The sequence below is a fragment of the Thunnus maccoyii genome, chromosome 7 (assembly GCF_910596095.1).
Source record: "Thunnus maccoyii chromosome 7, fThuMac1.1, whole genome shotgun sequence".
NCBI lineage: Eukaryota > Metazoa > Chordata > Actinopteri > Scombriformes > Scombridae > Thunnus > Thunnus maccoyii.
This window is the reverse complement of record NC_056539.1, coordinates 24,140,350-24,153,387: the sequence shown is the minus strand read 5'-3', so window position 1 is coordinate 24,153,387 and position 13,038 is coordinate 24,140,350. Positions and strand designations below refer to the sequence as shown.

At 41.5% G+C, this 13,038-nt stretch overlaps 1 protein-coding gene across 2 annotated transcripts in view; it reads left to right on the top strand.

Annotated features, from left to right (window-relative positions):
* The window catches only part of hmcn1 (hemicentin 1), an 86,586-nt gene that overhangs the window by 56,323 nt on the left and 17,225 nt on the right, over nt 1-13,038 (top strand). For both annotated transcript variants that reach the window (XM_042416599.1, XM_042416598.1), the window contains exons 41-67: nt 1,899-2,074; nt 2,271-2,367; nt 2,895-3,017; nt 3,184-3,339; nt 3,581-3,862; nt 3,973-4,140; nt 4,794-4,907; nt 5,152-5,238; nt 5,373-5,564; nt 5,681-5,854; nt 6,189-6,302; nt 6,424-6,569; nt 6,691-6,841; nt 7,131-7,325; nt 7,412-7,525; nt 7,643-7,830; nt 8,242-8,338; nt 8,425-8,586; nt 8,744-8,857; nt 8,968-9,170; nt 9,488-9,569; nt 9,676-9,807; nt 11,278-11,427; nt 11,604-11,763; nt 11,936-12,060; nt 12,195-12,378; nt 12,919-13,016. In XM_042416599.1, coding sequence (XP_042272533.1) covers nt 1,899-2,074; nt 2,271-2,367; nt 2,895-3,017; nt 3,184-3,339; nt 3,581-3,862; nt 3,973-4,140; nt 4,794-4,907; nt 5,152-5,238; nt 5,373-5,564; nt 5,681-5,854; nt 6,189-6,302; nt 6,424-6,569; nt 6,691-6,841; nt 7,131-7,325; nt 7,412-7,525; nt 7,643-7,830; nt 8,242-8,338; nt 8,425-8,586; nt 8,744-8,857; nt 8,968-9,170; nt 9,488-9,569; nt 9,676-9,807; nt 11,278-11,427; nt 11,604-11,763; nt 11,936-12,060; nt 12,195-12,378; nt 12,919-13,016 — 3,984 coding nt within the window. The remainder of the gene's footprint in view (nt 1-1,898; nt 2,075-2,270; nt 2,368-2,894; nt 3,018-3,183; nt 3,340-3,580; nt 3,863-3,972; nt 4,141-4,793; nt 4,908-5,151; nt 5,239-5,372; nt 5,565-5,680; nt 5,855-6,188; nt 6,303-6,423; nt 6,570-6,690; nt 6,842-7,130; nt 7,326-7,411; nt 7,526-7,642; nt 7,831-8,241; nt 8,339-8,424; nt 8,587-8,743; nt 8,858-8,967; nt 9,171-9,487; nt 9,570-9,675; nt 9,808-11,277; nt 11,428-11,603; nt 11,764-11,935; nt 12,061-12,194; nt 12,379-12,918; nt 13,017-13,038) is intronic.

The following is a 13,038-nucleotide window of genomic DNA, read 5'->3' as shown; positions in this document are numbered from 1 at the left end:
AAAAAAAAAAGTCTCTCTAGTAGTAGTGTTATATTCAGCCATTGATGTAGTTTGTCTTGCTGAAATTTGTACATTGGCAAATATACCACAAGGCCCATTCACCATTGTAACCATAGAAATATGAGATATATTCAAACCCATAATAATAATTTGAATTATATTATAGTAAATGGATCATGACCCAGACTTGAAAAATATCCTGCTCTATGTTATAAACAAAGGCAGACGTTGGATGGAAGGGGCCTGTTAAAGACTGGGATGCTTTGGAATGAGTTTGAATTCAAGTATTAAAATAGTAGCAAAGCATTGGTTTCATCATACAAGTTGTTGGCAGGCAGTGATGTAAGAACAGTATTTTTGTCAAATTCCTCTCCTCAGGACAAAATCTTCCCGTTCATTACTTTAATGTCTTTTCCTATTTCCCTCCTTGTTTTACTAACTAATGGTTATTACCAGCCGACTGCATTATGTCTTTCAACAGAGCACCAGATTTAGCACTAAACATGTATTAACACACTGCAATGATATTTGAAAGAGGCCTTGAGCAAAACATGTGCATGTAGAGGAAACATGGTTTGAATTAGTTTAGCATTTCAATAAACCTTGTCAGTTCCCTGCAAAGAACTGAGCTTGATGGCAAATCAGTTGTTATACAAGTCTAATCAAAGCGAATGTCACTGAGGTAACGGGAGCCAAGTAGTTTACATCTAGGAAACTGTTCTTGTGAGTATGTCTGACCCTGTATGTCTGTTTAAACATACACTCTATGTGTGCAGAATAGAAACATCCACATGGTGTTTGTTTCCTCAGAAAGATCAAGAAGAGCTTGTCCAGAGAAATAAAGGCAGATTTGTTGTGGTAATTGCTACCATTCTTCGGCAGCTTCCTGTGTCTGGCCAAATACTGAGCTGAGGGCCTGTTTCTGTCCTTCCCCGATGACTTGTGCTCTGTCTGTCCAAAAACTATAAGGCAGAGGAAATTGGCCTTCAGGCTTTTTCTAAACCAGGCCAGATTCACCAAAAAGTGAATAACCTGAATGTCTCATGAAAGAAATTATGAATACAAGTGAAGTATAGAAGACTACTTGACTGACATTTAGTTAAAGTTGAATAAAACTGCAGCTGGAATTATATCATTTGTTTATATTGCTGTTAGAATGGAGACATTGTCATTCACAAGGTAGAGACCTCCAGATATTTCCTGAGTTGTTGCCCCAATGTTGTCAATTAATGTTTCCCCACAGTTTGCCTTTCTTAGGCTCAGAGGTGTGTGTTTTGCTCCAAGCATGTCGCCAACGCCAAATGCAAATCATGCCCCAAACTTATTCAAATTGTGGGAAATCAAGTTCATTGGTCTCACCAACACCCATCTTGAGTTGTGATGATGCGTAAATAGTCACTAGGGGGAAAAAAATTGTGGTCATTTCTCTGCTCTAAAGTCATTATGCATCTGATTGTATGTTTGCAATTTCCATGGAGTTTAGGTTTCATGAACGTCTTGGAAATGAAGCTCCTCTGATTGTTAATACCACAAACAAACGTTGAGCTGGTTATATGGTGCTGTCATAGCCCGAGATAGATTTAGTACTTAAAGAGCAACAGATGCCCAACTTAACAGAGCCTGTGCATCTCAGGAAGCAATTATTCTGCTCACTTATGACGTAATACAAAGAGTTTACAGCATTTCAAATGGCTTTTCAGGCTAACTTTCACAGTCAATTAATCCAAAAGAGCGAATAAATACAATATAGAGTAATAGAATGTATGTGTAAATGTTTAATGATTTTATGTGTCATTTAGTGTAGCGTTCGTATACATAACTCCCTCTCAGAAGAGATGTTTGATCATTTAATCTGTGCGAGAAACATTCTTAGTAGCTTGTTTTCATGTTTGCCACAGTGCCACCCAACATCAAGGGTGAGGAGGTGAATGCCACAGTGATGCTCGGTCGTCCGGTGGAGCTGCACTGCCAGAGCGACGCAATCCCTCCACCTACCCTGACCTGGCGCAAAGATGGTCGCCCGCTGTTCAGGAAGCCTGGCCTGACTGTCTCAGCAAATGGGAGTCTGCTCAAGGTACAGCCAGAGTTAAATATCATACAGTGATTTGGTATAACTTTATAGGAGGTGACTGTTAATACACAACTTAAGGTGCTCAATTTGCTGAAGATATCCCTTCAATTCAATATATACCCTAGTTTATGGCTTTAGAGATGATGTGTCAGTGTCTTAATATCATATCTCATGATTTGTCTATGAATCTGATTGCAAGGTTGACAGTGCCCAGGTGCAGGATTCAGGCAGGTATACCTGTGAGGCCACCAATGTTGCTGGAAAGACAGAGAAGAACTATAACCTGAATGTCTGGGGTGAGTTTATCTTTAGTTTTGTCTGTATTTATTTGTGAACCACTCTGTAAAAAATGAAAAAAAGTTCATTACATTAAAGGTAAAACATTTAAAACTTCACTGTTTTTTTAATTAGTTATATGCTGACTACTGAGGAAGCTGAACCAACTCTTTTTGAAAGACTACATAGGCCTGTTACCATAGTTACCAGTGTTTGAATTGACCTGAAATCAATTTTTATAATGATCCGCAGTCACGACGGTGTGGTTTAATCACCCCCCACACTTTTTCATGCATAATTTTGCATTTTCATTTTAGTTCCAAATCGTGTGTTCCTTGTTCATGTTATAAGGTTGAAGTGTTTTTATTATGCGTCTTATATGTCTGTGGACCTATTAACATGTTTTTTTATCCCACATTTCCACAAAGAGTGATGTGACAGCATGTCTTTGATGTGGCAGCTTCTTTGAGACCTCAGTGAAATTTTCCCCCACTTTGGCTTGAATAAGATGTGAGCGCCTCCTTTTGGTGTCCTGTCATTATTACAGTTTATCCCAGTATCCGCGGCTCAGAGGAGGTGTCAACTCTGACAGTGACTGAAGGAAGTCTCATCACTCTGGTGTGTGAATCCAGTGGCATACCGCCTCCCAGTCTTACCTGGAAGAAGGACGGTAAGTCTGTATGCAAATGTGTGCATGTAAGACAAAGAGACAACATGAGCAAAGGAAATAAGACATATCACACATGGTATCTTAAAAACCATGACGTACTGAATATTTTGTGAGTGATATATTTGAAAATCATACCCATTTGTGTTTCATGTGTGCTTTATTCCAGGTGTGGAGCTCAAATCGGACCAACGGCTCAGGGTTTTGTCAGGAGGTCGCCAGCTGCAGATCTCCAGTGCAGAGAGAACAGATACAGCCTCCTACACCTGCACAGCCTCGAGCGCAGCTGGCACCACATCCAAGGAGTACAGCCTTCAAGTTTATGGTACTTATAAACCACCAGTTCTGGGACATCTATTGATCAAAGTCATTTTAGTTATTACTTTGCATTTTATTACTGAAAAGGAAAACAATCAGAGTGCTGGTTCCAATGTCAAAGAAATCTGATCAGTCATGATGCTAAAATCCCTTAAAACTTGCTTTAAACAGATAATTAACAGGTCATCTCCCGTTTAAAAAGTGATGTATTTCTCACCCATATTGCTCACCTGCTTTTCTCACTTCAGTCCGCCCTTCCATCAGACGCAGCGAGGGCGACACAGATGATGTTATTGTGACAAAAGGAGGTGATGTGACGCTGCAGTGTGCTGCAGAGGGTGTACCCCGACCAGCAGTCACCTGGCTGAAAGACGGACGGCCTATCACAGGCCAGCATGGAGCCAAGGTTCTGAATGAGGGGAGGCTGTTGCAGATTAAAGATGCTAAGGTGTCAGACACGGGACGCTACACCTGTATTGCTGTTAATGTAGCAGGGCAAGCTGACAGCAAGCATGACATCAGTGTACATGGTATGAATCAACAGTTTTATAAGTTTTTGTTTATATTTTTCTCTCCTTTCTCTAATAATGCCACTGTCTTTGATTTTCTTTCTTTCCTTTATGTCCTCTCCTTTGTCCAGTCCCACCTAGTATCCTTGGTCAGGTACAATTTCCAGAAAATGTGAGTGTTGTAGTGAAGAACCCAGTTGCTCTGAGCTGTGAGGCTTCTGGCATCCCTCTTCCTGCCATCACCTGGCTGAAGGATGGTCAGCCAATCAAAGGGACCAGCTCAGTGCGAGTCCTCTCAGGTAAGCTCCCATTGGACTTTCTGGACTTTCCCTGATCATGGTGATGGGAAGATTTTTTGATAAACCCAAGTTACAAAAAATGTAGTCTGTGTTATATGTCATGTAAGATGTTTTCAAAGTAATATAAAATTCTTTCTCAGCTTGTGGGCCAACTCATTATGGAACAGACCTGTGGAAACCAAGCCACCTACAGAGAATTTGAATGAAAGAGGAGTCGCTTGAACTGTTTTGTTTTCCAGTTGGGTTTCAAAGCCCAAACCTTTGCAATACATCACCAGTACTAAGCTGTAATAGGATCATTCTAAGTGGGGCCAAACTAAACAGTTGAATAGTCAGAAATCTGTAAAAGAAGACAAACCTCTTGAAGCAAAAGAGAAGCGATTGGTTTGAATCATGTTTTTAAACATTTAACAAGATGTAATGGGTGCTTCCAAATTAAACTGTGGCCCCTGAACTTTGGACTGACAGCTCAAATTCTTTCCGTTAATTGATCACTGATTGCAAAGAGAGGTTATTTACTTTCAGTAGGCTGCGATTTTTTAATGATGGTTACACGTCTTTGAGATGTTTTTCTGTGGAAAAGGCCTTTGAAAACATTCCATGATGACAATTGAGAAATGATGATAATTGAGTTTAATTAATTTAATTTCCAGGGGGACGCAGCCTGCGTCTAATGCATGCTGCAGTAGAGGATTCTGGGAGGTACACTTGTATTGTGTCTAACAGCGCTGGAGAAAAAAGGAAGAACTTTGACCTTGACATCCTCGGTAAAGCAATATTAAATGACTAGTATCTTAATATTTTGTAAAATGGGTGTATACAGATTAAAACCACTGTATTATTGAGATATCTATTTTAGGAGTGAAAACTAGTTCACACTTACAGTATAGGCCCTTCAATTTCATTTAACATCAATATGGAGAGATGAACATGGATCCTACTGTGAAAGTTTTTTTTATGAATGGTGAGACAGTGAGAACCATTTAATTGATTTTCAGTTTAATTTGACAGTTCCACCAAGCATTGTGGGCGAGGGAACTGTGGTCGATACTAAAGTCAAGGAGAAACACAACATCACTCTCACCTGTGAGGCCTCAGGTAATTGACATATTATACACTTGATATTGAAATCACATGCTCTACCAGTGACTAGTCTCTCTTGAATCTAGATGACATTAAAGATAATCTCTCTGCTGCTAGTGCCACTCTGTTAACCCTTAATGATTTCCCAGGTAACCCCGTGCCAGAGATTAAATGGCTGAAGGATGGACAGCAACTAGTGCCTGACAGGCGGCACCAAGTGTTGTCTCATGGCCGTTTCCTCCAAATCTCTGGTGCCCAAGTTGCAGACACCGGCAGGTACAGCTGCCTGGCGTCTAACAGTGCAGGGGACCGCAGCCGGCATTTCAACCTCAATGTCCTGGGTACAAACACAGCTATTACTCTTTTCAATACACTGAGGATCATTTAATAACTGAACCAAAATGTTTCAGGTGGATTACAGTCATTGCTTTGATTTGATTCCTCCTTTTCTTGCCAGTTTCCCCCACCATTGCTGGGTCGGGTCCTGACGGTTCAGCAGAGGAGGTGACAGTAACCCTGAGCAGCCCCACCTCCCTGGTGTGTGAAGTCCAGTCTTACCCTCCTGCTTTGATCACTTGGCTCAAAGACGGCACTCCGTTTGAGTCCAGCCGCAACGTCCGAGTCCTTCCAGGTTTGAGATCACGTCTATTTAAAGTCTAACTTAACACCAGGGTGAAAAGCAAGGTTTTACTGCCATCTGCGGTTGAAAGTTAGTTTCACCTCTAACCACAGTCAGCATCACTGATGGGTGTGGTCAGAAGTGTGCTCTGTTGCACCTGCAACCACATCCAACAATGATGTCATGGGGTCCTGGAGTACACCTGTACATCACTGCAACAAGTTGAGAAGTTAAACCATGGGAGGTCAGCAAAAACAAGATTTTTCAGGGGTGTGAAGTTGCTCTTGAACCATAGAAAACAAGAGTATGTTACATCGTTTGGCATTCATCACCCATGCTTTCACAGGTGGGCGAACGCTGCAGATCCTCAATGCTAAAGAAGAGGATGCTGGGAGATATACCTGTGTGGCCACTAATGAGGCTGGAGAGACACTGAAGCACTATGAGGTCAAAGTTTATGGTGAGATCATTTGGTTTGTTTCCTGTTTGGTACATCATGCATGCATCTATGAAGCATGCTGGATGTTCCTGCTGCATCATTAAAATCACTCATAACACTTATATGTGTTTCTTGATTTCAGTTCCCCCACAGATCAATAAGAATGATATCCCAGGGGAAGGACTGGCCCCCAAAGAAGTCAAGATCAAGGTCAACAGCACGCTGACCTTGGAGTGTGCAGCTCAGGCCTTTCCTACCCCAGCACTGCAGTGGTACAAGGACGGACAGGTAGAAAGTCTTCATATGTCACCAGTGGAGCCTTTCTACTGTTTTTACACCTGTCTGCTAGTAGTAGAACATTTTCTATTGGAATTAAACACTTTCCTCTGATTCCTCTTCTCCTCCGCAGATCCTACGGGCAGATGACCATGTGTCCATCAAAGCCAACGGTCGCATTGTACAGATTAAATACGCTCAGGTGTCAGACACCGGCCGCTACACCTGCGTGGCCACTAATATAGCTGGAGAGGATGAGAAGGACTTTGATGTAAATATACAAGGTGAACTGGGTTGACTGATGATAATGTACCTGAGACAATTTGTGCTTTTCATGGGCTCAGAAATAATTCCTGTGCTGGTAGTTTTGCTTTTTTAATTGTGATACCAAAACTGCTTGTTCTTAATAACTGTAGATATAGTTTGTGCTTCCAAGAATACCATTGATTTAAATGTCGATTAACATCCTTTGAGATAAATGCAGATACATACACTTGCTTATGTGTCATACTACTGATATAAATGTTCATGGGCTTCAGATTTTTTTTTTCTTTTTCTTATCACCCTGTTCAGTTCCACCTAATTTCAACAGACCCGGAGTTGGTGATACCACGTCTCCCCCAGGTTTCGGAGGGGATGTTCGTGATGTGATACTCAATAATCCCATCTCTCTATACTGTGAGACCAATGCTGTCCCCCCTCCAACACTCACCTGGTACAAAGATGGACAGCCACTGGCCTCCAACGACAAAGTTCTGATCCTTCCAGGTGAGACAGACAAAGGAAACAGACAGAAAGAGAGGCAGTAAGGTAGAGAATGAGTTCATACTAACCTTTTAGTGTTTTATTCTCAGGGGGGCGAGTATTACAGATTCCCAGGGCTCAGGCTGAAGACTCAGGCAGATACACATGTGTGGCTGTCAATGAAGCGGGAGAGGACTCCATTCAGTATGATGTCAGAGTATTATGTGAGTACTTTGCATTTGGGGTACATATAAACGTCATTTTAACAGAGCTGAGAAAATTTTCATTTTTGCTTTGTCATATTTGCCTGTTTATTTGTCTGTATTTCTGTCTTGCACCAGTGCCCCCGACCATACGGGGATCAGACAGCGACTTGCCTGATGAGGTAACAGTCCTGGTCAATAAAACTACCCGACTGGAATGTCACGTGGATGGAAACCCCGCCCCCAAGATCACCTGGTTTAAGGACAACCAGCCAATCAGCTCTGATGGTCCACATAGAATCCTGTCCAATGGGAGAACACTTCAGGTGACAACCAAGAATAACAGACAGTAGCCTATTTGTGCAGTCAAATTCCATCTTAAATTTACTACAGACATAGCACTAACGTAATTTAAGATTCATTCATTTCTTTCATTCATTCATTCATTCATTCATTCATTCATTCATTTGTAGGACACTAACCATAAAACTATAAATCCCTGTACACTGCAATAAATACTACCTTCAGTGTTAGACTTTTTCTTGAAACTAAGTCCACCACAATTTGCAATATAAATATTCTATTTATTAAATATTTTTCTTTGTCTCACTCATCTGTTAACATTACATCTGATTGTAAGGTTACCAAACTGATGCTTTATCTTTTACCTGCATATTTTGTATATGTTCAGTAGATCTGTATTCTTACTTACTATATACTGTATGTTTCATCAACAGGTGTTGACTGCTCAAGTGTCTGATACAGGACGCTATGTGTGTGTGGCTGACAATGTGGCTGGAAGTGCAGAAAAATCCTTTAATCTTAATGTTCATGGTGAGTCACACGTGGACAATGATTTGTAAAATATTCTTCTTTTTTCTGTAATATATATTGAATGTGGACTTTCTTTTTCCTTTCAGTGCCTCCTGTGGTTATAGGCCCGAGTCCTGAGAATGTGACAGTGGTGGTGAACAACTTTGTGTCTCTCTCTTGTGAAGCTACTGGCTTCCCGCCTCCCACCTTGAGCTGGCTAAATGACAAGGGCCCCATTCAGGCCAACAACAATGCACTCATCTTGCCAGGTACTGCAGGCTTGGAAAGATCTACACCCACAGGGTCACATTTAGAAGAGTAATCATTTATCAAAGTGAAAATGTGAAGCCATATTAAAGAAGAATGAATAGTATATCGAGTACAAATGCCTAATTAATGCGTCTGTGTCTGCATTTGTGCCTCTAGGCGGTCGTACTTTACAGATCCTGAAAGCAAAAGTATCTGATGGTGGGAAGTATAGCTGTGTGGCCATGAACGCAGCAGGAGAAGCTTATAAACACATCTACCTCACAGTTTTCGGTCAGTCCACATCCACGCTATATGTACTTAATACTAAGCAGCTGACTTTGGCCTGTAGTTTTACATCCTAAAGTGTCAGTAAAAATTTTCCTCTCTTCTCGGCCTCCCAGTTCCTCCCAGTATCCGGGACAATAGTGGGGACTCTCCTGTGGTTGTCAATGTACTAGTTGGAAGATCAGTAACTCTGGAGTGTGAGTCCAATGCTGTACCTCCTCCCACCATCACTTGGTACAAGAACGGCAGGGTGGTTACAGAATCAGACAACCTGCGCATCTTGGCCGACGGACAGATGCTGGAGATCAAAGGCTCAGAGGTGACTGATAGTTTGTCAAGTCAAGCAGCGTGGCCAGCACTGTGATGTCTTTTTGTCTCTGATTTTCTGTTGATTGAAGAATGAGTTTTTGTAGTCTCGTTTACCTTTCTTCAGCCATAGTGGCTGTTATTTCTCAAACTAATTGCCCAGTTCTGCTTGTTTTTTGCTAACAAACCACTGTTCTTTCTGCCTAAAAGTAAAATTTGTCCTCAAAGTCTTGTGTTTTTTCCAAAAATTACTTTCTAGCTGGACATAACATAAAGCTTTCAGTACAAAGCCATATGATAATGAGTAAAACTGTGTCTTTTGTTCCTCAGGTGTCTGATACTGGGCAATATGTGTGCACGGCCACCAATGTTGCTGGTCAGGTGGACAAGAACTTCCACTTGAATATTTATGGTATTAAACTCTAGACAATCATTTATATAAACGTGCACTACATTTTGAAACAAAGATAAGCATTTTATTTTAATGACAAAATCTTTCTCTCTCCCTCCCCTTTCAGTACCTCCCAGCATCGATGGCCCAGCAGAGGAGAGAGTTGTGGAAACCATCAGTAACCCAGTCACCTTCGCCTGTGATGCTACTGGAATTCCTCCTCCTAGCCTCACTTGGCTGAAGAATGGACGACCCATAGGTGAGCCTGTATGGCTATGGCTCTATGATCTAAGTGCTGTATACCGTCATTAAGTTTATTAGTAATCATACAAATCAATCAATTAATCAATCAATTTTTATTTATATAGCGCCAAATCACAACAAAAGTCATCTCAGGGCACTTTTTACATAGAGCAGGTCTAGACCGTACTCTTTAATTTACAGAGACCCAACAATTCCCCCATGAGCAAGCACTTGGCGACAGCAGTAAGGAAAAACTCCCCTTTAACGGTTAGAAACCTCAAGCAGAACCCGGCTCTTGGTGGATGGCCATCTGCTTTGAGGGGGGGGGGTAACAACAATCATAACAATAACAGCAGCAACAGCAGTAGCAATAGCCAGGGAAGGATGCCAACAGGACTGCGAAGGACTGCAAAGGATTGGCCTGCAACCCAGGGTTTCCTGCGAGATGAGTAAGCACAAAAAAATCTGGGGAAGAAGCCAAGTTAGTGACATGCATTGATGTTACATGAATGCATACAGATGGAGAGGAGGAGCAGGAGAGAGGAGCTCAGTGCATCATGGGAAGTCCCCCGGCAGTCTAGGCCGTTAGCAGCATAGCTAAGGGCTGATCCAAGGCGAGCCTGGTCAGCCCTAACTATAAGCTTTATCCAAAAGGAAAGTTTCAAGCCTACTCTTAAACATAGAGAGGGTGTCTGCACCCTGGACTGAATCTGGTAGATGGTTCCATAGAAGAGGAGCCTGATAGCTGAAGGCTCTGCCTCCCATTCTACTTTTAAAGACTGTAGGAACCACCAGTAAGCCTGCATTCTGGGAGCGCAGTGTTCTAGTGGGATAATACGGTATTATGAGCTCTTCAAGATATGATGGTGCCTGACCATTAAGGGCTTTGTAAGTTGGGAGAAGGATTTTAAATTCTATTTTAGATTTTACAGGAAGCCAATGTAGCGTAGCTAATAATATTACCTAAAGGAGGCATATACAAGGTGAATTGTATTGGTCCAAGTACAGAACCTTGTGGAACTCCGTGTCTAACTTTTGCCTTCACGGAGGATTCATCAATAACATGTACAAACTGAAATCGGTCTGATAAATAGGACTTAAACCAGCTTAATGCAGTTCCTTTAATGCCAATTAAATGTTCCAGTTTCTGCAAAAGGATTTGGTGGTCGATTGTGTCGAATGCGGCACTAAGATCTAACAGGACAAGTATGGAGACAAATCCTTTGTCCAAGGCAGTTAGGAGGTCATTTGTGACTTTCACCAGTGCTGTCTCTGTGCTATGATGCGCTCTAAATCCTGACTGAAAATCCTCAAACTATTGTTATGTAGAACGTCACATAACTGATTAGAGACTGCTCTCAGGAAAAACTGTTTCCTCATCATATTGTCATGGAGGTAATAGTGGTTGAGTCCTGGATCTTTGATTGAGTGCTTTGTCATAGTCCTTTAATTTATTATCAAATGTATGAATTTCATATTTTTTCAGAGAACTCAGAGTCTCTGGAGATGCACATCTTTTCAGGAGGCAGCAAACTTCAGATTGCACGGTCACAGCTTTCTGACAGTGGCACTTACACATGTTTGGCCTCCAATGTGGAGGGCAAAGCACGCAAGAGCTACCACCTCACCATACAAGGTACATGTAAATCTTTAGATTTAAACTCTCTATAGAAAATCCTAACTTGTAAAATTATTACAGTAAGATTAACATGTCCATCTTATATATTACTATACAAATACTTGCATTTACCAGTTTGTAGATTCTTGTTGTATGTACTGGATTGCAGCTAACAACAGCTACTCTCTGTTAAGTCCCTCCCAGTATCTCTGGATCAGAGCTGCCCAGTGAGATAGGAGTCCTGCTAAATGAAAGCATACAGCTGCTCTGCCGTGTCCAGGGAACCCCGACTCCAACCATCCAGTGGCTGAAGGATGGGGAAGTCATCACCAGTACGGGGAGCACAGGGTACAGGTACAGTGATACCTGCCAAAAAACAGTAACAAAATGGGATTTTATAGTGTGCCAAAGGAGACTCATCTGTAGAAAGATATTCACATCAACTAACAGGTTTTTTGTAATGTTTGTGATGGTTAGGTGATGTTATGATGATAACAGCGACTATGTGGTGCTGCTTTTGGTTCAGGATCAGTCCAGATGGCAGCACACTCTCTGTGACTAGAGCTCAGACCACAGACAGTGGCAAATACACCTGTGTAGCCACCAACAGTGCAGGAGAGGAGGACAGGATATTCAATCTAAATGTTTATGGTGGGTTTAATTCATTTTTTAAAAGACTTATTACATGTATTATACAGTACAAACAGTTTTCCCCAATCATATCTCTCCTTGATGTTTGAGCTTGTTTTCACATCACCGACCTTGTTCTCCATTTGTTCCTCTAGTGCCTCCTGTGATCGAGGGCAAAAGTGAGACAGTGGAGGAGTTGACCACAGTCCTGGACAATTCTGTCAACATTGAGTGTGTTGCTACAGGCTCTCCCCCGCCCCAGCTTAACTGGCTGAGAAATGGCCTTCCTCTGCCAGTGTCTTCCCACATACGGCTCCTCTCTGCTGGACAGGTGCTCCGGTAGGTCAGTGGATGATAAGATGATGACAAGACAATGCTGCATTAAGAATGTCTTCTTTTGTCTCTTGTGTGGGGAAAATGGTGGTCTGAGAAATTTGTATGTGTACTAAATATGTATATGAGATGATTGCAACATATTGCAAATTGTAAGGGTAAGATATTGGTCACTCTTTGGCCATCAAACCAGCAAGAAAACCTTAGTGTAGTTGCATCTTTTTACTCATGAATGATTTCTCTATTTAAAAGCCTACTGTATCCTGGCTTTTTTCTTGCTATTGGATCAATGTGATTTGACCTGCCTAAAAAATTACCATGCAGCCATTGATTTCACCATGAAATCATTTCTAACATAAAGAATGTCACATTTAGAGATGAATAAAAACATTAATCTAAAATGTTCATCTACAGTAATAATTAGTCTAATAAATGGTATCTGCCCTAAGAAACTGTTGGAAAAACAAAATATGAAATATTATTTTACAGCTTTTACAGCTCAAAGATATCAGGATACTTAAATATTGTACCTTTTGTATCTGCCAGGATTACACGCACCCAGGTGTCTGATGGTGGCACTTACACCTGCGTGGCATCAAACAGGGCAGGAGTGGACAACAGACATTATAACCTGCAGGTGCACGGTGAGTCTGAAAACCTGTATTG